At 43.7% G+C, this 27170-nt stretch overlaps 1 protein-coding gene across 1 annotated transcript; it reads right to left on the bottom strand.

The window, feature by feature from the left end:
* Nucleotides 1-11813: 11813 nt before the first annotated feature.
* LOC114097044 (zinc finger protein 717-like) lies at nucleotides 11814-27093 on the bottom strand. Its single transcript, XM_071614036.1, has 6 exons — nucleotides 26965-27093; nucleotides 23321-23459; nucleotides 15991-16117; nucleotides 15688-15780; nucleotides 14806-14898; nucleotides 11814-13700 (listed from the first exon to the last, which is right to left on the bottom strand). The coding sequence occupies exons 2-6, from the start codon at nucleotides 23408-23410 to the stop codon at nucleotides 12307-12309; spliced, it is 1797 nt and encodes a 598-aa protein (XP_071470137.1). The 5' UTR covers nucleotides 23411-23459; nucleotides 26965-27093; the 3' UTR covers nucleotides 11814-12306.
* Between the last annotated feature and the right edge of the window lie 77 nt (nucleotides 27094-27170).

The following is a 27170-nucleotide window of genomic DNA, read 5'->3' on the forward strand; positions in this document are numbered from 1 at the left end:
GATCAGGTGTTGGGGTTTCCCCTATGTGGTGATGTATTTTCTTCTCTTTCTCTCACCTGTCACTTTGCTTTTGCTCGTTTCCATATTGTTACTAAAATAAATGCTATCTTGTATACAGTGTCTTTACTATCAGATCCTGCCTGCCAAATTCAGCAGCTGCACATGTTACACCTTCACCGGAGTCCTGGCCCCTCCTCTCACCACTACAGTCTTTCTTGAGCTGCACTAGAGATTCCATCCTCGAGGCATCCTGCCCAACACATGCCCAGCCCTCTCCAAGAGTGGAGAGAGCCCGCTCATAGACCACACTCCTGACCTGGCTGTAAGGACAGCCCACCAATTTCAAATCTCATGCCATGGAAAATGCCATTCACCACTTCACCCTGGGCTTTAGGAGACCAAAGAAGGAGGTGTGGGGAAAGGAGGACTTGGGGATGGGGATGGTAACTGAATTTCTGCATAAAAAACAAAGTGCTGGGGCTGGGGTTATGGCTCAGCGGTAGAGTGATCGCCTGGCATGTGTGAGGCACTGGGTTTGATCCTCAGCACCACATAAAAAAAATAAATTTAAAAAAAATGGGAGTGTTGTGTCCATCTACAACTAAAAAAATTTTTTTAAAAACCAAAGTGCTTACTGATAGGGGTGGGTCAAACTTATTTATTATAAATAGAAAATTCCACACTTGAATATATTAAAATCTTGTTTCTGCTCACCCTGATCATTATGGTTTTGTTCTTTCATTTCCTATGTTAGTGGAAATGAGATAGAGACTCTCACACTTCAGGTTTCAATAAGAAATCTTCCAGAAGTCTGTTTATTTTGTGTAGAACAGTAAGAGCCAGCCCCCCTTCTCAGCATGCTGAAGGCACTACACAACTCCACCTCACAAGGAACAGATGTTCATTTCGGTACCATTACACTGGGTAGTGCTCAGATGCTCCTGAAAAATCCTGGGACCAGAGGATAGACCAGAGGATAGATAGGTCTAGATAGACCTAGAGGCATCTGTGGCAAGCAGGAGGGCAGTCTTGGAATCATCTACCCAGGGCCCTGGGGAAGCCTCCTTGCTGATCAACATGGGAAATACCTGGTAGGCCATGGTCCAGTACTGTAGGTAGTCAGCTCTCAAGAGTTGCTTCATGGAGCCACTACCCATCTTCTTGGTGACCTCCAGAAGTGGCCAGTCTGTATTGTGTAGGGTTACCAGTACATGGGCAGAGCTGGGTGGCCCAAGTTGGGGTCCTTGCTGAGTAAGAGGTTGAGTGGGTACTGAGGACTCCTCTGTGGCTGAGACCTGTGCTTCCAGCCAGCTTTTTGTTCACATGCCTGTGCAGCCCATAGCCGTCTAAGTTGACCTCCTATACCTCAGCACTGGCTGAGCATGTGCATGCTCTTGGGACTCAGAATCCCCTATCCTTATGAACAGAGGGGCCAATGAGGCTCACTGGTTAAGCAACATGCCAGAGTCTTCCTGTTGGCAAGTAAGGAGACAGGGATGAGAATTCAGGCCTGCAAGTCATGAGGGCAGGAGCCCCTCAAGCCTGCTGCCTTGCCCCTGGGCTCAACCCCACACCTTACCCATTTCAGGCTAATTGGCCCCATGGGTGATTGTGGCCTTGAAGACAGGCCTGTCCTGGGACCAACTGCCCAAGGTAGTACAAAGGGCTTTCCAAAACATCCTGGACGTCACCAGTGTGGTCAGCCTCCATCCCTTCAGGGTAGATGGGCATTCAAGAGGGATGGAAAGACTGGCAGGAACAGGTCTTGGCACTTGAGGGGGAGTAGCAAAGGGTCTGGAGAAGCCCATCAGGACTCACTGAGAAACTGGCATCTTACATGCGGGGAGGGAAAGCTGCAGCCCACATTCATGGACTCTGAGTTCAACTGTTTATGCCTCACCTCTGTGACATTTTTTGAGGCATTTGCCTCCTATAATTCAGTACCAAGAAAGGGTATTTTTTTATATCCATATGAATTTCCACTTTTCATTTGATTGGACAAGGTATGTTCCAACATCTGATTCCCTTTTTGGCCTGTGCCCCCTGCTCACTGTGATGTCTTTGTTGACCTTGTTGATGGCTGGCATGCTGACACTGGCAGAGGTGGCCAACCACCTCTGATGGGAAGCTCAGAGCTCAATTTGTTGCTTAGTAAAGAAGCCTCAGCAGGAAGCTGCAGCATCTTAGATAAACCTCACAGGGAGAGACCACTTCTCATACCCTCACTTGGTGTTGGTTCTATGCTGGACCAGGGAATCTCTGTGGGTCTCAGAAAGAGGCTGCCAGTCTCTGGGCAGAGCTAGGTGGCCCAAGTTGGGGCCTCGGTCTCTCTTTTCGTCACTTGGAGTGTGTTCTGGCCCTGGGCTCAGTGTAGATGTCAAAGGTAGCCTTGGTGGTGGTGAGCCTGCTCAGCCTGTAGAAGTTCTCCCTGTAGGAACCAAGCAGGCACTGGACCTTCCTGCAATGCCCTCAAGAGGGTGTCTGCACACCCAAACTGACACTGCCAGTTCCTGCCCTCAACCCTCTGCTGATGACTTCTGCCTCAGGACCAATCTTTCTGGGGCCAATTCCTTCACAGCTCCTACAGGTGCCACCCTGGGTCCTGTGCCCCCTGCTCACTGTGATGTCTTTGTTGACCTTGTTGATGGCTGGCATGCTGACACTGGCAGAGGTGGCCGACCATGCTGTTGGTGCCTGCTAAGTAGAAGATGCCAGCAGCATGGGTGAACAGGCGTATGAGCCATAAGGGATGAAGTCTCCATCAGTGGCAGGGATGAAACCCAGAAAGCAGCCGGGAGCTGGGTGGGAGGGCCAACAGCTCCCCTTGCAGCCAGAGTAGATCTCCTTCTTTTCCTGGTCTAGACCACAGTTTCTCAAGCCTAGTACTAGGGACCTTTGTGACGGATTACTCGACATTGCATAGGGTACCTGTGCAGGCTGGCAGGCTGAGAAGCATCCCTGGCATCAACCCACAAAATGCCAGTGGCATCCATTCTCCAATTGTGAGCAACAAAAATGTCCACAGATTTTGCTGCATGATGCCACACTGACAGCCAGCTGCTCGGAGGCCAGTTCTGTCCTCTTGCTCTAGTATGAGTCCCTCCTTCCCCTCCCCCTTCTCGCTGGATCTAAATCAGGAACAAGGAAGACCTGCAAGCAGCACAGGGGACTGGTAAAGAAAGATGCACCCTCTCCCAGGGCTGTTTTTTAGTCTCCCAATCAACAATTTTGTGAGGTCTGCACCCGCCTCCAGACCCCTAAAGGACCAGGCAGTTAGCTTTGGATAGAGGGGGCCCTGGATTTCTTTAAGCCCAGAACAGCCTGTTTTTCTTCAGTTGAGCTCCAGAGGAATTTGGGGATGAGTGTGTCACTCAGTGGCAGAGAGCATGCTCAGCTGACACAGGACTCTGGGTTTGATCCCCAGCACTAGAGGAAGGGAAGGAAGGAGGGAAGGTGGGAGAAGGGCCTAGAGTTGGTTTTGCATTTGGGGTTATATGTTTGTTTTGTCTTTGTTTTCAAAACTTGAAGCTAAAGTCACTTTAGGTAAAGCTGTGCATGCTAGTGCCTCCCTAGACTTTGTCTTAGAAGAGTGAGCCAGAGGGAATTCCAGCTGCCAGACTGACCAGTCAGCATGAACAAGTGTTTGGTGATAGGGACCCAGTTGGAGAGCCAAACACTGCAATAGGTGTTCAGCAAATGTTTGCTGGGTGAATTGGGGAAGGGATGAACGAGTGGTCATATAGGACAGAGGCCCTGAGTCTGGGGTCTGTGGATCTTCCTAAAATGTGTGCAGGACTGCATGCGCATGCATTGTTGGAGGCCCACAGGCTCACTGGCTTCCCAAGGGGACACCCATGACTCCCTGAGGTAGGAAGGAAGAAAAGCACCTCTCCCCTGAACCATTGGGGCCCCAGGGGCTTTCAAGGGGAGTGGTGGCAGCAAGCTGCTTAGGGACACCAGCCAGTCAGTGACAGTGCCAGGCCCCAGTCCTAACACTTTCCTCTCTACTCTGAGGCCTGGCATTACCAAAAATAGATAAAGCACAATACACAATTCCATTCCTAGGTGTATACCTCAGGGAACCTAAAACAGGTGCTCAAAAAAAGATTTGTGTATGCTCTTCCCGTAGTCACGGTCATGAAATTTAGGGACAGGCTTAGGAATAGGTCCAGGAAAGAAACACTGGATGAGGAGGCTGGGGATGTGGCTAAAGCGGTAGTACGCTCACCTGGCATGCGTGCAGCCCAGGTTCGATCCTCAGCACCACATACAAAGAATGTATTTCATGTATGCAATGTCCACTGAAAACTAAAAAATAAATATTAAAATATTCTCTCTCTCTCTCTCTCTTAAAAAAAAAAGAAACCCTAGATGAAAAAGGAAGACTAATTTTTCTCCCACTGAGGCAGTGGTGACGACAAAATAGGCACATGGTTTGGATTACCATGTAGAAGCCAGTTTTTGATTTTGAGGTTACGTGGTAGTCACCTCGAGTGTCCACACTTTGAGGAAAACAAATCAGTGCTTCCTGTGCAGGTGCAAATCTGGAAAAGCGAGGACAGCAGGGCAGTATGAGTGGAATGGAAAAGAGCACTTCCCTCCACAGCTGCAGGCTTCTCATTTCCTGTGAGTTTGAAATTATTGGGAAGTAAAATACTTTTTAAACAAACACATTAATAACAGACTAGAAAATGAGACCTCAAACTTCACTAGAGGCCAACCCTCCTGAATCCAGCTCAGTCAAAGCTGTGAAACCACTGCCCAGTAGGAAAATGAGTGTGTCATTGGGGCACTAGAACCAGAGCCACAGTGTGGACATAACATTGAGGTCAGAGGCCACAGTGCAGACACAGCACCAGCATTTAAGGCCTCTGTGGGTATTAATTTAGGGATGGAGGCCACTGTACAGACTCATGTTAGTGGACACAGAATTTCATTCCCTATCTTCCTCTACTGGCTCTCTGCACTAGGCCTGGACAGGAACTTTCCATGCACTACAAGGGGCCTCTACGACCCCAGAAGACTAAGCGCCTGTGCCCTGGAGGCTGCACTCAGCACGAATCCCCTGGAGGTTGCCAGACCTGCACAGGGAGCTGCAGTTCAGTGTGCATGGGCTCCTCTTCTGTTCCTGTGAATTAATGAAATTCAGTACTGCACTAGGATTTTAAGGCCATAATTTGGGAAATTAAAATTGAAATGTAGCCCATCAATCTCCCTGCACCACCACCCCCCCTTTTTTTTCTCCAAAAATGGTAATGGAACAAATATTTGAAGACAACAAAGAATGAAATAGGGGCTGGGGATATAGCTCAGTTGGTAGAGTGCTTGCCTTGTATACACAAGGCCCTGGGTTCAATCCCCAGCACCACAAAAGATAAAAATAAAAAGAATAAAATAGATGGAGAGACCAATTAAATTTTGCACAAATGCTCACTTAAAATACTCCATAGGCTGAAATTTGAAATAAAATTCTAAAAATTCTAAACAAAAAACAAAAAGAAAATCTATTTGTGACCTTGGGTTTGGTGATGAGCTTTGCACACAACACTAAAAGTCCATTCATACAAGAAGAAATGTGGATCTTGTAAAATTTAAATTTATTCTCTGTGAAAGACCCTACCTGTCTAGAAAACAGAAAAGTAAACTACACATTACTATTTATAAAGAACTTGTATTCCAAGTACAGGACAAAATCTTGGAAATCAACATCTAACAACCCAATTAAAAATGGGAAAATATCTGAACAGTTAACTAGGCAAAGAAAACACAGAGAGAACAGAGGACCACATGAGGATGCTCCACATCACAGATCATCAGGGATGGCAGGTCAAAACACTGACAAAGTAACATGGCACAACTATTGGAACCGCTAAACTCTGAAAAAAACAACAGCACTGGCTGCAGGAGCACAAGGAACACCAGCACTCATTTACTGCTGGCAGAACACAAGGGCATGGCCACTTCTAAAGCCAGTCTGACAGTTTTTCTGAAGTAAAACATGCCTGAGTACAGCCCAACAACTGCACCTTATGTTGTCTGTACTTATGTCAAAAGCCAGCATGTAACCATGTCCATCAAGGACACTTGTATCTGAGCAAACCTATAGAAATCACAATCACTCTGATTATCTAGGATGTGTGAGTATCCAAGGATGGGATACAGAATGTGAGGAATGATTAAAAAAAAAAAACAAACCACACTGTAGATGGTGGGCAAAAGGTGCAAACCTAAGCCATTTGAAAATGAGTGGAAGGGTGTTGAGGGCCACAGACAAGTCAAGATGGTGCCTGGCACTTTGCCAGGAGGGTGGTTTGAGAAGTAACGCCAGCGAGCCATTAAGATGATGGAGATTCCTTAATGACTGACTGCTGTATCTAGTTGATGTTAATTAAGTTAAGCTGTGTGTAATTATTAAGATGATGAGGATTCCTTAATGACTAATTGCTGTATCTAGATGATAACTGAAACAAGCTGTGTATAATGAGTTAGGTATATAAATACCTCTGCTGTCCTACAATAAAGCGGCTCCCACTGTTTCAACCTTCACAAGTTGCTTGTCACACACACACACACCCCACACCCCCCACCCCCGGTTATTTTGCCCAGCCAGACTGCAGCAGAAGGGGAAACCATCCTTATAAAGCAGTCTCAAGGGAGCCCGCTTCCCCATTCTGCCAGAGGAAGACACCATCTAGGGAAAGCAGGCCCTTGCTCAACCTTAAACCTACCAGTGCCTTGTTTTGGACTTTCCAGTCCCCAGAGTCATCATGGGCAATAAATCTCTATTATTTATAAACTGCCCAATCTTAGTCCTCTCAAGCTGCTATTGTGATAGCAGCTTGAGAGGACTAAGATTCTGTTTTATTAAAAAGAATGTAACAAAAAAGACATGAACAGCCAGGGGAAGCACAGGGCAAGGAACAGAAGGGTTCTTGGTGCAGGAGCCTCTGTCCCCGTGGAGTTGGGGGCACCATCTGCAATGCACACGGATTTATCCTACAACTCAGAAGCTCCCTGACCACAACTTTTAGGGTTTGTTTGTTTTTAACTTCATCACATAGGTGAGATTATTAGCTCAAATTCCATCCTCTTTCCCCCAGAGAATGGTGTGGTAGAGACTCAAAGTTCCAAGCTTCTGATTGTGCTGTATAGTCTTTCTCACAATCATTCTCTATCTGGAAGCTGTCTGAGAGCCAACCAAGAGTCCTTATTAAAATAAAAGGAATTCCTGTCACCCGGGAGATTCCAGTGCAATTAGGAACTCTGAGGAGTCAAAGTCAAACACCAAATTTAGAACAAAATATGTTTCTGGCATGACTATCACTCATAAAAATACGGTGATTTTTTAAGGAGTTCTGTACCAAGAACTGGGGGCAAAGACAAAATTTATATTTAATATATTATACACCATAATCTGCAGATACAACAATGAATCTAATGTTCAAAATGGAACAATAAATTAAGGCAGATGGCAGGTACCAGATCGCTCACTGTTGGAATGAAAAGTTACAAGTAAGCAACGGGCAAAGGCAGAGTTATCTGTCATAATGCACTGGAGACATCAGCACAAACTCACGTTCAGCCTCACACAGAGACAGTTCCACCTGAAAACCTTATGATCAAGTGTGTGAGTAGATTAGGATGCTCATACATGTGTGGGCCTGCATGGTTGAGAGGCAGTGAGAACATCCAGAGGCCAGATGAGGTTTTCATACCTCTCTCGAATGTAAGGAACCAGAGCTCTTTGAGGAAGTGGCTGACACTAGGACTGGGACAGTAAATATGGGAGCCAGGGTAATTTCAAGTCATAAAGCAAGGAATGTGGGAAAAAACCATGAAAATATGTTAAAGGAAAACAGGAGCTAATGGAAAGATCTCCCAGTGGAAAGCATTCCAATCACTAAAGCAGAAATGAACTGAGCAACAGAATATTGAGAACTGGAAAACAACCACAGCTTAAGGCAACTATCCAGATGTGCACCATGCACAAATAATGATGTAACAGGTAAACGAGTGCAGAATTCCAGATAACTAATGTGCACACTTGGCTTTGGAAAAGGCACAGACCGCCCCCCCACTCCCCAGGTGGTGGCACAAGAGGAACAAGGGCAGCACAGTCTGAGTAACTCCAGATGTGGTTGTTTTATGGGGAAAAAAAATACTTTACCTGCTAGAAATCACAAAGGGTTGCTGAATGCCCCAACTCTTGAACGTCTCCAAATTTCATTGAACTCCTAAGAAATGTTATTGTATACATCTAGTTATAGGGGTAATGATAACAAAAGGACCCATAGGGGCTGGGATGTAGCTCAGTGATAGCATGCTTGCCTAGTATGCATGAGGCCCTGGGTTCCAGATCCAGCACCATAGAAAAAGGGGGATCTGTGCTTTATCTGTGTAATCAAATAGAAAATGAATAATCACTGCTCTTAAGAAAACATGTTGGAGCTAAGACATAGCTGAGGCTCCCAAAATTAACACTCTCCTTACCATGGACTGCAGAAGTAGCCTGTCATGAGGAACAGTGTCCCCTCAAGGACATCATCAGCAACAAAAGGACTTATTGACTACTGGAAAGAAAAGTGACATAGTCTACCTTAGGAAATTATACATAAATTGGGAACATGAGAATGATATTCTCCCAGACAGACCATGACAGACAACTGCAGCAGGCGTAGAGTGGAAGCCATTGTGTCAACCTCTCCAAAATGATTAAACCCTATCTGCACTTTGTTCAATTCACAATATTTTGTTTTGTTTTTTGTAGGGGTGGTACCTGGGATTGAACTCAGGGGCATTTGACCACTGAGCCACCTCTCCAGCCCTATTTTGTATTTTATTTAGAGACAGGGTCTCACTAAGTTGCTTAGCACCTCACTTTTGCTGAGGCTAGCTTTGAACTCACGATCCTCCTGTCTCAGCCTCTCGAGCCACTGGTATTATAGGCATGCACCACCACACCCAACACTCAGTTCACAATCTTAATGTCAAATTTCTGCTTTTTGTTAATCCAAATACAGTAAAAAGTATATGTTTTATTTTAATGAATTCAATCAACAAACATGATATATTTTCACCTGTTAAAGACAGAATTTCTTTTTCTAAAATTTAGAAAGCCTATTAAAAATTTTACATTCATCAGAAAATTGCTTTCGTTCCTTGTAAGCAAGAAAATAACACACACTTATACATATGTAACCTCAAAAGAAGAAATTCATTTGCTGAGCCACTTTTTAAAGTATTTTTGAATAGAGGGGAAATAGTCAGTAAAGTTTCCAGTGAAAATCCCTGACACATGGTGCAACACACTTGTAATCTCAGCTAATTTGTAGGCTGAGGAAGGGGACCAAAGTTTGAGGCCAGCCTGGGCAACCTGGCAGGTGAGGATATAGCTCAGCAATAGAGCCTCCCTGAGTCTGATCCCCAGTACTGTCAAGAAAAAAAATCCTACAATATATAAAGCACAGTGTTTATTAGAAGGCCCATTTTCTTGCTTACAAGGAATAAAAGCAATTTTCTGATGAATGTAAAATTTTTAATAGGCTTTCTAAATTTTAGAAAAAGAAATTCTGTCTTTAACAGGTGAAAATTTATTTTAGTAAATGGATATGATTTACAGATTGTGCTTACTGATTTACCTCTTACACATTCCAATGACTTAAGTCCTGAAGAAATGTCATCTTAGAATGATTTTAGACATCATGCAATATTGATAGTTAGCCTCAAAAATATCACCACTCTGTGTCTTTGAAAACTGATTCAGATTTTTTTTGCTTAGAACAATCTAATCCAAATTTGTAACATAACTTGGAGTGTGTGGATAAATATATAATCTTTTTAAACACTACCCTGCCAAACATATTTCCAGTGCTGGGAATGCTAGGCAAAGACTGAGCTACCCCAAAGACATTTCAGTAAGCAGAAATTAATTACAAATCACTTAAGATTTTCATAAGAAATTGCCAGCAAGACACTTCCAGCAAAAACAAGATACAAAGTATATTTAAAAAATATTGTTTGATGGTGGAATGTGATGGACATCATTATCCAAAGTACATGTATGAAGACATGAATTGGTGTGAACATACTTTATATACAGAGATATGAAAAATTGTGTTCTATATATGTAATAAGAATTGTGATGCATTTTGCTGTCATGTATTTAAAAAATAAAAGCAATTAAAAATAAATAAATAAGTAAATAATATTGTTGATGAAAAATAGAAGTACATAAGATTAAGAAATTCTGTAGAAAACTAAAAAGGGAAGTAAAATAAAAATCAAATGCAGAAACACTTGTCACATCAACCTGAAAATTTAGATAGAGGAAATGAGTGACTTTTGAGTAAAAATACACGTTAATAAAATGACTCAAAATATCAAACGGGCCAATCAGCACAGAAGATCTTGCAATGATGCCGAGTTCCACTGCAAAAGACCCCTGGACTGTAGAGGCTCGCAACTATGTTAAATGACTCTCACAAATCCTAATTTTAAATAAAATGGTCCAGATCTACAAAAAGAAAGAAGAGAGGTAGCTTTTTCAACTCATCCTTGTATACTATCAAAGCCTGGCATAGTCAAGAGTTTGTCTGTGTGGGGTGGTGATTTCTACACAACAGATGTTATTTTCTGTGCTATTGTTAATATGATGTGACTTTCTCAACCAAAGAAAGTAATGAGTTCACTTCCGTGAATGTCATGGAATAAACGTTAGCAAATTCTGGCTTCGCATACAAAATATATTTCAATAATGCTGCAAGTTTTCACACACCTGTTTTTCAATTTTTCAACTCTATTACTTTAGCACTGTAAGGAAAATGAACAATCAAAACATGAATAACAGTAGTGGTGTGGTGGAACCCTCCCTGGGCTCAGCAGTGACTCTGGGGTGCCTCACTGGCTTCTATTGTGACCCTCCGAATGTCTCAGGGCTTCTCCTTCCTCCACACCAGGTTTTTACTCACATGGACCCAGAGTCGGTGTGCTGAAGAGCCATCAGAGCCTCAGTGGAGGGGTGCTTTCCTAAAATAACCCTTGCTAAATTAGGCAAGAAAACCAGATGAATATAAAGGCTCCCTCCAAAAATGTCTCCAGCATGCCAATGCCCCTGAACAGGCAAAACCAACAGGAGAGAACTACTGTGTGGTTGACGATGACTTTTTTATGTTCCACAATATATTTAAGCATTTTTATTTGAAAATATCTCTCTATTGTTTTCTGTTCATTAAAAATTCTGATATAGGGCTGGGGATGTGGCTCAAGCGTTAGCGCGCTCGCCTGGCATGCGTGCGGCCCGGGTTCGATCATCAGCACCACATGCAAAGATGTTGTGTCCACCGAAAACTAAAAAATAATAAATATTAAAAATTCTCTCTCTCTCTTTAAAAAAAAATTCTGATATATAAAAATACTGTGCTTTGTGAAAAGCTGGTAACAGGGCTGGGACTATAGCTCAGTTGGTAGAGCTCTTGCCTTACATGCACAAGGCCCTGGGTTCAATCCCCAGCACCCCCCCCCCCACACACACACACACACACACAAAGGCTGGTAACATCGCAACATTAAAAAAAATTTACTGTTTAATGAGCTGTCCCTTCCTGATGAAAGTATCCCCAAATTCATTTCTCCCGTTTCTCTGAACATCCAATGTACCAACTTGGGGATGAAAGGAGACCACACAGGATTCTTTCTCTTGTGTAGATTTTGATAAACAGGGACTAGTAATTTTGCTCAGAAAGATTTTCCATCTTCAAAAAGTGAATCAGGAAAAGTGGGCTATTGGGTTATAATGCAAACAAACCACACATACAATGACTTAAGAGTATTTATTTCTCTCTAATACAAAGTAACAAGGGAGATTCTGGGGTAGAGTTTTGGAGATCTCTGCTCTCCTCAATCAATTCCTTCTCAAATCACAGTGGTCTTATCCCACCAACAGCTCCCAGTATCACCCTGGGATCATCTGGACTTAAGTCCCACAGGTTATGGGAAATAGGGAGGCACCACAGTCACCAGTCGCTAGATGTGGGCATGACATCCACACTTGCATACACATCCCTCTGGACAGCACTCAGGTCCAGGATACAACAGTGAGGCTGAGAAGTGTAGACTCAGTGTATGTCCACTGAAAGGAGAGTGGGGAGCATACACCTGCCTCTGCCATGCAGCGCTCCTTGTGGAAGTTCTCTGAAGCTTGATGACTGCTCTGACAAAGGCTGGCTTTTCTCTCCTGTGAGTTCTTAGGTGCCTACTGAGGTCTGACTTCCTATCAAAAGATTTCCCACATTCTTGAAGCAGAGGTTTCTACCTTGTATGAGTTCTCTGGTGCCTGCTGAGGTGTGATTTCTGGCAAAAGGTCTTCCTACACTCATCACACCCATAGGGCTTCTCTCCCGTGTGGGTCCTCTGGTGCACAGTGAGGACAGACTTCTGGTAGAAAGACTTCCCACATTTGCTACATCCGTAGGGCTTCTCTCCTGTGTGGGTCCTCTGATGTACAGTGAGGTCTGACTTCTGGTAGAAAGACTTCCCACACTCCTTACATTCGTAGGGCTTCTCTCCTGTGTGTGTTCTCTGATGAACAGTGAGTTTTGACTTCTGATAGAAAGTTTTCCCACACTCATCACATTCATAGGGTTTCTCTCCTGTGTGCGTCCTCTGGTGCACAGTGAGGTCTGACTTCTTGTAGAAAGACTTCCCGCATTCCTTACATTCATAGGGCTTCTCTCCTGTGTGGGTCCTCTGGTGTAGAATAAGGTCTGACTTCTGGTTGAAAGACTTCCCGCATTTGCTGCATTCATAAGGCTTCTCTCCTGTGTGGGTCCTCTGGTGCCTGCTCAGATTCGACTTCTGGTTGAAAGACTTCCTACACTCATCACACTCATAGGGCTTCTCCCCTGTGTGGGTCCTCTGGTGCACGGTGAGGTCTGACCTGCGGTAGAAAGATTTCCCGCACTCGTGACACTCATGAGGCTTCTCCCCTGCGTGAGCTCTCGGCTGTAAAGTGAGGTCTGGCTTCTGGCAGAGAGACTGAGCACCCAAGTCACACTTACAGGGCTCCTGTGTATGTGTTCTTTGCTGTGTCAGGAAGGGCCTCTCACATTCACTGCACACCCAGGGTTTCGTTCTCTGGTGGTGAGTGAGTGTGGGCTTGATGGAGAGGGTCTTTCGGCAGACCCCACACTCATAAGCTCTCCTTCCCACATGGGTTACCCCCTGGACACCAACAGCAAACTGACCACAGCCCTCCGCATAGGCACTGTATTTGCAGGAGGGTTCTCCCAGGTGAACCCTCTCCTGGATGAAGAATATCGTCCCTGTGCCACAGGCCCCACCTTCTCCACCCCGCTCAAGGTCCTGCTGCATCGCTTGAACCTGGTGTTGTGGACCAAGATGCTCAGGGTGCCGGAGGGGCTTTCCAGTCAGGTCACAGGCACCAGGCCCCTCTCCTACATGCATGGCATCAGGCTCACCAGGAAGAAGCATGTTCTGATATACAACAAGCTCATCCATCCTCATTCCTAAGTAGTTTCCATTACTTACAATCAGCTCTGAAATCTGGCTTGAGCTTAAATTAAATGCTCTTTGTAATTCAACTCTCTCTTCGGCTGCACTGCAGCTGGTGATCACAACTTGCCACAGATGTCTTTCTCGACTCTCCTGGCTGGTCTCACTCAGATCCTCCATTTTCTGGATATCTGAAATGATCAACAACAAGAAAACATGCCAATGAAGCACATACCTAGGCACTTCTTATGGAATACTTACATAAAGGTTAAGAAGTTTCTTTCTATCCCAGTGGCCTAGTGACTTAAAATATCACAAATAGGTACTGATGTATGATAAGCATATGCCTTTTCTCCCTAATAAGTTGAGAGCTACCTCAGCATTGGTAGCTTTTACTACGTTAAATCACTCTTTTTCTCTGCTTGTTTGAGTTTTCTTTCTCTTTTAATATCCAAGGAAATATTTAGTCAAAATATCTAACCACCACTTGTCTGTATGTTAAGCTGAGTGCTTCTCATCTGCCATTTGTTTTCCTTCCTTTTGTCTATTTTTTCTTAGTAACTGACCACTTTGTGCCACTTCTTTTCTGATTCATTAGCTCTGAAGATGGTATTTCCCAGGATCTGCTACCACAGAACAAATAGGGCCATTTGTCTGTAACCTAAGCAGCAATGCTCCTGGGGGTAAGCTTCTATATCTACATTTGTTTAGTCTTCCTGGGTAAACAGCTACAAGGCAACTGTGGGGTTTTCAAATCTCTTCCCCACCCTAGATGAAGACAACGTCCATCACATCCCTAGTTCAACCTGACTTCCTCTGCTTTTCAGAACTGTAACAGGCAGGGTCCACACCCATTGCCGCCTTGGGCACTCCCTCCCTGCTGATCTAAAGGTTTTGTTTCTGCAACCCAGGCTGTGCCTGCCATCACTGAGAAGTCTTCCAGCTGAGACCACAGCCCTGGCACTCTCCTGTTTCTGGAGCATGCACCCTGCTTGAAGAATGTACTGATATTTCAACAGTCTCCTGGTTTCACAGAAAACAACTCTTGCACGCATCTCACTCTCCTTCTTGTTTTCATGTGTCCCACAAAGAGAAAGGGAAAATGTTCACTTCAATAACTCCACTCCCAAACAGAAACCTATGCACTCACACCCTTGGTTCACCTGGCCTTGAAACACAGATCTCTAGTTCTCCTCCCAACTGGGGAAAGACTGTGAGAGGAGCTCAACAGCATACCCACCTCATGTGGATTGGACTCTGCCCCTCCTGCCCCCTGCCCAGGATATGCTGACTGACCTGGATGGCTCTGGTCTGGGGGCTCTTCTGCCACCCACGGCTCTGCTCCTTGCTCCAGCTTGATGATCGCCTCAGGTTTGGGGATGCAGTGCCCTGTAGGGGGAAATGGTGCAGGACTCTGGCCTACAGTGGGTCCTCCTCAGCATCATAGAATCTCATGTCCTGTACACAAAGCTATCTCCTGGATTTCTTTTCTCATTTTTCTTTACTCCTTAGGTGAGCTTTATAAATAATAGCTCTTGACTTTAAATTACAGCTTTAAACTATTAGTTTCCAAAGTCATATTTCCATCACTGATACACACTCTATATTATATGTTGTATTTGGAAAATCACCTCCTCAAAATTAAGCAGTCCCAAAGTAAACTATAATCTCTCTAAAACAGCTTCCTCTTGGGACCCTTCCCAAAATACACCCCACTCACTCTGCCTTATCCCAGAAAAACATTTTTGGTGGTTCTTATCTCGCAACTACATATATTTGGTTTTTCTTTCTCAAAAAAAAAAAAAATTAAGTTCTTTAAAAGGAGATATATGTGTTTAATCACTGCTGTTATTCCCACAGCCACCAAACACTAGCATCTGTGAGTTACCTGCCTGGCAAGCACTGAAAGAACCAGTGAATGTCATGATAAATATCTGCGGGGGACAGTCCTGAAGTGTGAGGGGGAAGGGGCAACTGAGACTTTAGAGAAGCTTGCTGAGAAAAAAGCCCAGGAGCCGTGGGATGGTGGATGGACACAGGAGAGCCACCTGTGAAGACTGTAGGATGCAGGTGTCCGACTCAGGGGTAGGACCAGGGGAAATGCCTCATCCAGCGCACTCGGCACACATGGGCTGGGCTCTGCCCCTCCCACCCCCTGCCCAGGATATGCTGACTGACCTGGATGGCTCTGGTCTGGGGGCTCTTCTGCCACCCACGGCTCTGCTCCTTGTTCCAGCTTGATGATCGCATCAGGTTTGGGGATGCAGTGCCCTGTAGGGGGAAATAGTGCAGGACTTTGGCCACACTGCTACCCAGGGCCCTCTGAGGAACAACAACAGTATGGCTTCCGGAGGAGGGTAATGAAGGGGTCAATATGAACCTTTGTTAGTGGAACCCCATACCCTGACAGCAGTAAACCCTGTGGTGCTCACACTTCCTCAGAACAAACTTGCTCCTGGCATTACTGAGACATTCACTCACCCAAGGACACCAGGCTGCTGTAGGTCTCCAGCATCACATCCTTGTACAAGGTCCTCTGAGCTTCATCCAGGTCCTGCCACTCATCCCAGCTGAAGTTCACAGCCACATCCTCAAATGACACCAAGCCCTGCAATGGAACATGCTTCTAATTCAAGTCATCAGTACCAGGTCATGAGAACAAAAAGCCTGGGAGTTCATTCTGTGTGTGTGAGCATGCTCTGTAGGCCACTCCGTGGGGGGGAAGTCATAGCAGAAACATCCTGCCCATACTAAAACTGCCCCCATGCAGCTTCCCTTGCAGATGTGGGATTGCCTTGTTTCCAGGGACAAAGGGATGGAAACCCCTTCCCCCACGAGATTATGATCGTATGAGGACATTAAATGTAAGTGCCTACTGAACTAGGGTGTTGAGCTAATTTAAAAGCAAGTATAATGGAAATCAGGGTAACATGGAAATAGGAAAACCATGTTTTTCCGTGTTATCAGACTGCCCTTCACTGAAGAGGCAGAGCCCCAATCTTCCCCATGAATGTGTTACAAACACAGGGAAGCAATGGTCCAGTCCTGAAACAAGGCAGAACACATATCACATGAACAGAACTGCAAAAGGGCAATGTCCAGGTGAGTGACCTTCGGCTCTGAAGTGTACAAGGAGTTGGTTGTGGGTGTTCTACATTTAACACTTGACTCCAGCAATAAAAAGCCTGTGCTCACTGTTGTTAGCATGCTCACAGGCATCTTCATATTCCCTTCCTAAATCCACAAGAATTGATGCACTTGAAAGTGAACATCGCTCACCTCTTATACCAGAGGGCGTAAACAATGAGAGGCCAGCAAAAATAAGTGACATGCCCAGATTAGCACTGACTCCTGAAAGAAGAATTAGGGAAGGGCCTCAAGAGGAGAGTCGGGAAGAACCAGGGGACAGGACCACCCTCAGCAGGACCCAGAGAGATAAGAATAAAGAATAGGGAAACAATCCTGGAAAAGAGAAGAAAACAAAAGAAATGGCAGAAACAAAACTTGATACTAACTGCTGTGTAGGGGTTAAGAGGGTGTTTGCCACTAGGCTGTCTTCATGGGCAGCTCCATAGATCCTGATGCTATAAACTGAAAATGGGTAAAGGCCCAAGAATCTGATGCACAGAATGTGATGGACACATGGTGCTGAAGCTTCTGCATCATCATGGGGATGTCCTGCTGGCAGTGGACACGTGACCCAAGCACAGGGAACTCGAAACTGAAGGCAAATGTCCATGAAATAGTAAGGACTCAGAGGCAACTGAAGCCCAGGGAGTAAATGGCATGCTCAAGAGAAGCTCAGATTCAAAGCAGAAAAGGCATGAGTGCAGAACTTAAGGGGACACTCATGTTCACTGACAGAGAGAGAATGTGTAAGGCTTACTCCAGCAACAAGGAAAAAGTTCAATATTAAGAATTTTATTTCATCATATTCAGAGCTCATGGAAAAGACTATGACTCAGGAGTCTGTGGCAGGAGGATGGCTGAGCCCAGGAGTTCAAGACCAGCCCAGGCAGAGGCCCCATTTCAAAAAAGATTACTGTGATCATCACGTGGACAACACTGATTAAAAAAAAAGCTGCAGCTCTGCTGGCTTGGGACCTTGGACAGCAAAGTTCAGGCTGAGACAACAACCACAAAACTGGGGAGGGGCAAGTCCTAGGAGTGAGTGAGCTAAAGAATACAAGCCACCAAATCAGCACACAAGATCCACCAGAGTACTGGCCAACTTACCTACTTGGGAAACCACAGAGGGATCAACAAGACACTAGTTTAAAAACTATGACTAAGGTGAAGAAGGATCAGGAGAAGAGAAGGAGGGGAGCAGGGGGAAGTCTGAATTAGAACAAATTATATTCCATGCTTCAGGGGTAGAGCTCTCACCTAGCATGTGTGAGGAACTGGGTTCGAACCTCAGCACCACATAAAAATAAAATAAGGGAAAAAAATGTATCCTAATGTTTATAACTAAAAATAATCAATTTTAAAAAACCCAGCCCCTGGAAGCTGAAAGAGATGGAGAATCAGCTACTAATCCTCATAAGGAATGCGTTGTTTGGATTTTGAATCCAGTCAGTGAGCTGCCTTATAGAACAAAAATCACTTCTCCAAAGAATTCAATAGTATCCACAAACTCTAAGGTTTATAACACCCAGGATAAAACTCAGAATCACTGTTCATGTGAAGAAATTGGAAGAAGTGGGTGACTTATGTGTAGGGTGGAAAATCCCCAGACCAAACACAGTCCACCCAGCTATGACAGGAGAACAGACTGCTCAGCCACCAAAGACCACCTTCATGTCAGGAAGAAGCAGAGGAGGACCAGCAGTGGAAAAAGAAACCAGAAGAAAATGCAAAGTCTTTACCAGTAAAAACATTACAAAACCAGAATGGAAGTTTGCCAATTGATTTAGCAGCAGATGAGAAGACAAAAGAAAGCAACAGAACCTGAAGATGGTCAATATATATTTTCTAACCTTTATGGAAAAAAAGAAGAAAAACAGAGTCTCAGAAAACAGTGGGGAAATTCAGAAATAATTCAACATGTACATTACTGGCATTTCAAAAGAAAACAAGTACAGAACACAAAACACAAGTTTAGAAACCTTCCCAGATGTTGTGACAGCAGTTTATAGGCTCAAGACACTCAACCTCCCTTCATCAGGACAGAAACTACCTGGGAACATAACAGTGGAACTGATGAGATCCAAAGAAAAGAGAGGAGCATGAAAGCAGCCAAAGAAAGGACAGCCACCATGCCTGAGACAGCCACATGTGAGGAACGCCAACTTTCACCATGGAAAGACATCTTCACAGAGTTGACAGAAAAGACACAATCCCACACCAGAGGAACTATCCTAAAGACCATGTAAATTAAAGACATTTTCAGATAAACACAACTAAGACGATTCACCGCTAGTAGGCCCATACTGCAAGATACCAAAGAAGTTCTGCAGCTGCAACAGATTGCCCCAAGAACTGACGAAGACAAACAGAGGAGGATCAGGATCAAAGAAATGGGACACGCCGCACACAACAGATGGATTATAGATAAATTTTCCTCTTCATTTTTTATTCTTTTTTTGGTACCAGGGATTGAACTCAGGTGTTTAACCACTGAGCCACATCCCCAGCCCTTTGTATTTTTTTATTTTTAAATCAGGCCTCACTATGTTGGTCAGGGCCTCACTTAGTTGCTACAGCTGACTTTGAACTTGCAATCCTCCTGCCTCAGCCTCCCCAGCCACTGAGATCACAGATAGCACTTTTCGTCTCTTTTAATCTCTTTAAAAGATATATGATTGTTTAAGCACAATTACTACAACACCTAGGTAACTCCTAATGTATACAGATTCAGCAGGTAACTACCCGTGTACAAAGACAAAAAAGCAGAAAAGACAGAGGTTATACAGGGAACCATTCCACTGAAAAGTACTTGCATTTTACGGGAAGCTATATGGCAGCACTATAAGTATGACAAACTGAAGATCCTCAAAGGATGGTGAACAAATACAGCACGATAGTTCCCTATGGCTGCCATAGCAAAGAACCAGCCCAGGTAACAGCAGCTTTCCTCGCCTGTGGAGGTGGGGCTGCAGGCTGGGGGCTTCTGAAGCTTCGGCTCTGCCTGAGGATGGCCTTCTTCTGCATGGAGACACCCTCATTTCTTTCTTGTGACTAAATAGACTGACAAGGTTAGTGCCCCCACATAATCTTAACAACCTTTCCAATGTATACAGAAGGCTCTCCCCGTGGGTTCTGCATCTGTGTATTCAACCAATTTCAGATAAAAAAACATTTGAAAAAAATTAACTCTGTACTGAACAAGTGGAGTTTTTTTAGATTGTCATTATTCCCTGAACAAAGCAGTATAACTATTACAACTATTTACACAGCATTTAAATTGCATTAGGTATTATAAGTAATTTAGAAATAATTAAAGTGTATGGGAAGATGTGCATGGATTATACGCAAATACTACAGCATTTTACATAAGAAACTTGAGCATCTACAGATTTTGGTATCTCTGGGGTTTCCTGGAATCTGTGCCCTACAGATGCCAAGGGAAGACTACACTAAAAATTTAAAAAGACAGGAAAGAGGAAACAGAAACAAATATTAGATGAGACAAACAGAAAACAGGTAGTAAAATGGTAGTGCTAAGTCATCATACTAATGATTTAATGTAAATAGAGTATTTAAGGCAGAGAATCTTGGACTTGACAAAAAAAAATAGACTCAACAATATGCTCTCCATAAAGACAATTTAAATATAAAGACACAAAACCAACTAAGTAAATATAGACACTGACTGGGGGCTGGGGATGTGGCTCAAGCGGTAGCGCGCTCGCCTGGCATGCGTGCGGCCTGGGTTCAATCCTCAGCACCACAAACAAACAAAGATGTTGTGTCCGCCAAAAACTAAAAAAATAAATATTAAAATTCTCTCTCTCTCTCTCTTTAAAAAAATATAGATACTGACTGAAAGCAAAAGGATGAAAGATACACTATGCAAAAATAATAACAAAAAAGCTCAAGTAGAGCTACCAGAGGAAATAAACTTCAATATAAAACATAGAGCACAGACAAGAGACCGCTCATGGTAATAACAGTTATGAATGTGTGTGCACCTAAAAACAAAGTCTTATGGGACATGAAAAAAAAGCCTCAAAACTAAAGAGGGAAATCAAACCCTCCACCATTATGGCTGGGAATCAATACTCATCTTGTAGTAACTGATGGGACAACCAGACAAAAGACATGAATGGCACCACTCTAACCTGACACCCAGAGAGAAGAGGACTCAAGGTGGAAATCATGAGCATGCTCCATGTCCACATGGAACTAAATTAGAAATCAACAACAATGACAAAAACAGAACTTTACCTAAATACTAAGTGACGTAAAAGAAGAAAGCACAGGGAAATTAAAGTGCACCTGGAACAAAATATACTTATTGTAAGACTGGCACTCATGGCAGGTCAAAGGCAGCCACAAACTCTTTCCCCTCCTTGGGGTGGGAACAACGCCCCTGCAGATAGAATCTGTGCCTGCACAGCCAGCTTAGTCAGAATGTGGCACAGCTCAAACAATAGTAAAAGTTAGAGATGAAAGACTGTCCTCAACTTGAGAGGTAGAGTTGTTAAAGTTCAGACTGAATATCAGTCTCTGAATAAAAGGATGACAATCATCTCACACATTATGTTATACTAACAAACTATAACTGTGAATTTTAAATGTTAAGAAAAAACATAGGGAAGTAACCTCATGACACTGGGTTTAACAATTCTTTCTTGGATATTATACCAAAAACACAAGTAACAAAAACCAGTAAGTTGAATTATACAAAATTGAAATCTTTTGTGCATCAAAGGACACTATTCAACAGAATGAAAAGATAATTAATGGAACGGGAATCATATATAAGACAATAACATCCAGAACATGTAAAACAAAATCCTACAACTCAAAAAAACCCAAAACCTTGTGGTTTAGTCAGCTTTTTCACTATTGTAACTAAAAGATCCAACCAGAACAACTTTAGAGGAAGAAGAGTTAATTTAGGGCACAGTTTCAGAGGTCTGAATTCAGAAGATTCCATTCCTCCGGGCTCAAGGTGAGGCTGAACAAAGTGGCAAAGGAATGTGGCAGAGGGAAGCAGTTCACATGATGATAAGTAAGCAGAGAAAGAGATTCCACTTGCCAGATAAAAAATATATACCCTAAAGCCATGTCCCCAATGTCCACCTCCACCAGCCACATCTACCAGCTTCAGTTATCACTCAGTTAATCCCTAACAGGAGATTAATTCACTGATTGGGTTAAGACTCTCACAACCCAATAATTTCTTCTCTAAACCTTCTTGCTTTGGCTCACAAGTGAGATTTTGGGGGACACCTCACAATACATACAAATGGTTGATACTGCAGTCATCAGAAAAATACAAATCAAAATCACAATGAAATAACCCTCCATACCCATTAGGTACAAATGATTCAAATCTGTGCGTCTCATTCTCTATATATCTTTTAACCAACCCTTGTTCAAATGTGCCCCACTAACCCCTGAACACTGGATAATAAATAAGCATAGTTCCTGAGAGATCAAACCTGCCATTTGAGCACTCATGTCCTTCAGATTTTGCAAAGAGTAACATTTCCACTGCAACAAGATTACTACATTTGTTTGTGAGCAACAAAAGCTCCTCCCCCTATATTGGCCCTATACACATATATTAGCCTAACATGAAAAGAAAAAACCAGAGCAGCACAACTTGACATCAAAACCAGAACTGAGAGGGAAGGAGAAAGCAGTCCTGGAGAAATTCTATTTTGTTGCTTGGGTCACTGGCTGGAAGGTGTCAATTGCTAGCGTAGGGATGAGAGGATATGGATGAGAGGATTGGATTCATGAAGCCTGAGGTGCCTTTGGAATAGCAGCAAAGAAGCACTCAACAGGAAGATGAATCTATAGTCTAACAGTGGGAAAAGATCCAAGCTGGAAATAGGAATGTCAAATTGGAGGGCCACATCAATCAAAAAACTCAAGAGTAAGAGGAATGGGGCCTCAGATGGAACACTTGAAGAAAAAAAAAAAAAAAGGCAAAAAAAAAAATTCATGGAAGAAAAAAATCACAACAGGCCACAGAAGAAAATAAAAGATGGGATTTCTAAAAGATCATGGACAGAGGTCTTAAATATGGCAAAAGATTCAATAGTCAATGGGTCTGACTATAATTTAGGTTACCGGTAAGCGTTTGACAAAATGAACTGAGACTTCATTGACTGGACTAAAGTACAAATGAGTGGGAATATACACCAGAAAATCCAACTTTGCAGTTAGCTGCATACTTTACAGCCACACAAGCTGAGAGAGATGTGTAGACAGTTTTTTCATTACATATGGTCAATTCAATCCTCCAGGCCACCGAAAAGCTATCTGGGATCAACTATTTTAGCAACTCCAGTAAAACCTCATTAAGGTAGCTAAATGTAACCAATGAAGACAGCATTTCCACCTTGGGTTCAGCAAGTCTTCATATCCCAGAAGTTAGCATGCCACCCTTGTGGGTTTGTTGAATTATGTAAAAATTATGCCTCCCTTTTTTTGCCACAACATCAGAAAGACCAGAGACATATATGCACTCAACTTAGATGATTCTAAAGTCTTATAATCTGCTAAAACTACATGCCAATTTTATCTTATTTGTATGCATTTCCTAGAGGCTGAATCTTACTTTTCCACTTAATTCTCAGACCCCATAAAGGTCATTAAATAAAATGTAAAACAGAATGGAGAAACAACTCACCAGAGATGTATCCATTTTTGTTTGCTCTTGGAAATGCACAGAGGGCTCTGGAAGCATAGCTAGGAAAGGTGGTGAATGGAGTGGAGTCATGGAGAATTGGTATGGCTCAGATTCTCCTGCTCAACACACTAGAGAGAAGCTGAAACAGAAATTTTAAAAAGCCTCTATATGGAAGAGAACCCTCTATGTTTCAGTATGGACACCAAAGTTCCCACTGAAGACATACCTACAATCCCACTAATTGGTAAAGATTAGAAATACAATTCATTTTGAGTTACTTAAAACAACTATTACCTACAGATTTAGCAACAAATTAACATTTCCCAAAGAAATAAAAACTTAACAAAAACTGTTACAGATATATACTTCACAAGTGAACTATTTTACTATTGAGGCAGGATACCCCAGAGGACCCCATGTGAGCATTTCCACCACACCCCTTGCTTTTGCATACTTAAGTTTCATGAAAAGTATGCATGTGCCGCGCATGATGGCACATGCCTGTGATCCCAGCAGCCTGGGAGGCTGAGGCAGGGGGATCGCAAATTCAAAACCAGCCTCAGCAAAAAGCGAGGCACTGGGGCTGAGGTTGTAGCTCAAGTGGTAGAGTGCTCACCTAGCATGTGTGAGGCACTGGGTTTGATCCTCAGCACCACATAAAAATAAAATAAAGATATTGTATCCACCTAAAATTAAAAAATAAATATTTTTTAAAAGTAAGGCACTAAGGAACTGAGACCCTGTCTCAGTTGGGGATGTGGCTCAATGGTTGAGTGCCCCTGAGTTCAATCCCTGGTACCAAAAAAAAAAGTATGCTTGCTGCAACCCATCATTTTGGACCCATAGTTATATAGGAAAAATATACATAATATATACTTCTTATAGTACACTGTTCCAGTAGTGGTTCCCAACAAGCCATCTCTCTGTATGCAAGCACTCATACAGTACCACAAACCTGGACTCTGCTATTTATGTTACTGCCTTGGCCAATGAGACAACAGGAAATGTCAAACACACACGTTTGAAAAGCACTTGCCCACTGGTGCTGGTCTCTTCAGACAAAGACATGCTGTGAAGAAGCCTGGGGCTACATTGCTCTAGCCAAGAGCTAGCGCAAATTACTAACCATGCAAGTGTTAAGGCAAGCAGCCTCAGTTGAGACACCCGATGTCCAAAGCCTCATGTGTGATCCAGACAACCCTAGCAAAAAATTTCCAGCTGAATTCCTTCCAAAATGTGGAGCCACAGAACCTCAAATAAATGAGTGCATATTTTTCTCAGTATGTATCAGTTGGTTAGGGTTAGCAAGTGCTTATATACTAATCATCCAGAATGCAATTTTTAAAAAATATTTTTAGCTGTGGATGAACACAATTTACCTATTTTTATGTGGTGCTGAGGATCAAACCTAGTGCCCCACACATGCTAGGCAAGCACTCTGCCACTGAGCCACAACCACCCAGCCCAAGAACTCAATGTTTTTGTTTGGGGTTTTTTTTTTTGGGGGGGGGGTGGTACTTTGGACTGAATTCAGGGGCACTCGACCACTGAGCCACATCCCCAGCCCTATTTTGTATTTTATTTACAGACAGGGTCTCACTGAGTTGCTTAGCAACTCGTTTTTGCTGAGGCTGGCTTTGAACTCATGCTTTCTGACTCAGCCTCCTGAGCCACTAGGATTACAGGCATGTGCCACCAAGCTGGACAAGAACTCAGTGTATTTTAAGGGACAGTCTTAAAATACAATCAAGTTAGCTGCATGGCCACATGTACAAGTACTGAAAATCACAAGCAATGTCAACTGCATGGACTTCAGTAAGAATACTGGTATAAGTGGAGGCCACCTAAATCATTAAAAACAAAATATTTGCAGATCAATAGACTGTTTTAAGTTTTGCTACATCATAAAAGGTATGTTTACTTCAAAAAAATAGTTTGTTACATGTTAAGTGTCCCTTATTCCAAATGCTTGAGACCAGAATTATTTCAAATTTCAGAGTTTTCTGGATTTTGGAATATCTGCAAAGATTTTTTTTAAGTTATAGGTGGACAAAATACCTTTGTTTTATTTATATGTGGTGCTGAGGATCGAACCCAGGGCCTCACAAGTGCTAGCTGAGCGCTCTACTGCTGAGCCACAACCCCAGCTCTCTGCATAGATTTTAATGGTTATATACCTAGTCCAAAATAGTTTCAAATTTCATATTTTTGGATTAAGGATGCCTAATCTATACTTAAAAGAACACACTGTGCCATATTTTATTTACATTTATGAAATTAGTTTGGAGAAGTGTGATCCAGCATAATTTTCCCATTTTAAGTTACAGGCTCATTTTATTACCAAATTTATGATTTTTAAAAATAGACAAATTACATTAGGCAAGAAACACTTGTGTTATCAACATTTTAAGGTGACAATCCACAAGAAGTACTAGGGATAAAAAAAGAGACGTGTTTAAGGCAATGTGTTTTAAAGTACAGTTTATGCTACATGGATAGTTTCCAAACAAACAAAAAACCAATCTCCAACAGTGAAAATAATACTAGTTGTTTTGATTAAACTTGTAGCAAAATTAATAATATTAGCTAAAAAGTCAGGATGCCTAACATTTACGTGATTCTCATGTGATCCTGTGTGAGGCACATCATCTTAGAACCAATTACTTCATCTTTCATATAAGACAGAAGGACCCTGGCAAGCCCTTCCTGAGCTACCAGCGAGAACCATCAGGACAGAGGGAGCACCTGCACATCTCTACAAGCCAAATTTGATGACAGACTGGCTTTGAAAGAGCTCAGATTCTGGAAACAATGGGGGCACGGATTGGAGGAACTAGAATGTGGTTAGAGAGCACTGTAGCCAGATCCTCTCTGGTGCAAGAGGGTATCCCTCTACTCCAGATCACAATCCTATGCCCCCTCCAATAAGTAACATTTGCTAAGCTATGACTTATCCTTCAGCCCAGTTCATCTCTCTCTCCTGAAAGTTGGTCCATACCTTCCCAACAGCACCTTGTGGGTGAGAGCTTCAGATGAGGTAGCACTACCCAAACCTTGCGCACTCTGGGCAGGAGGACCAACTGCTTAGGTCATGCAAGGCTAGTATCCTCCCCTTCCTGGGACTCCTCTTATCTTAAGTGCTAGTGAGAGAATTCAGACCTGAGGGGTACTCTTTCAGGAGGGATTCCGATCCACAGGGCGCCCTCCTTCAAGCTTTACCACACCTACTTAATTCTTAAAAACATAGGGCCACCCCAATCTCCTGCGTATGATCTTCTGTAGACTCAAACCAAGAGCCCTAGGCGGGCTACACGGTGGCGGGGGCGGGGGATACAACTGCCACATCGCAGGATTGTCCACGTACACTTCACCACCCTCTGGGAACTGGGGGGTAGTTCATCAGGGTCGCTGCCAGCCTCATCTCACAGACCGGTAAACTGAAGGTCGCTCCGTGGCCCAGCGGTCTGCACAGCCCCACCAGGCCCGCTCGCTGGGCCAGCTTCTTATACAGAAGGCATACAGGGCCTCCGGCCGCTTGGACTCCGACAAGGCTGTCACGACAGCCCACCCAAGCGCCGCGGCCCCGCGCCCGCCCCGAGGAACTCACGGAGCGTCGCCTCGGGGAGCCCTACCGCGGCTCGCACCTGCACTTCGGTGCCCCGCCTGCGACTCATTCACGGTTCGGCTCCCAGAGCCCGCCGAGGCCAGGGTGCCTCTGCCCCCATCGCACCAACCTTCTGGCTGGCCGCGTCGGAGGGCCGCAGGGACCGGAACTTCCGGGCGGGAAACTCCGGGAGTGGGCGGGGCACCGCACGCGCAGGAGGAAACTGGACCGCGCTCCCGGGTCTCG

Source organism: Marmota flaviventris, chromosome 7 (genome assembly GCF_047511675.1).
Source record: "Marmota flaviventris isolate mMarFla1 chromosome 7, mMarFla1.hap1, whole genome shotgun sequence".
Lineage (NCBI taxonomy): Eukaryota > Metazoa > Chordata > Mammalia > Rodentia > Sciuridae > Marmota > Marmota flaviventris.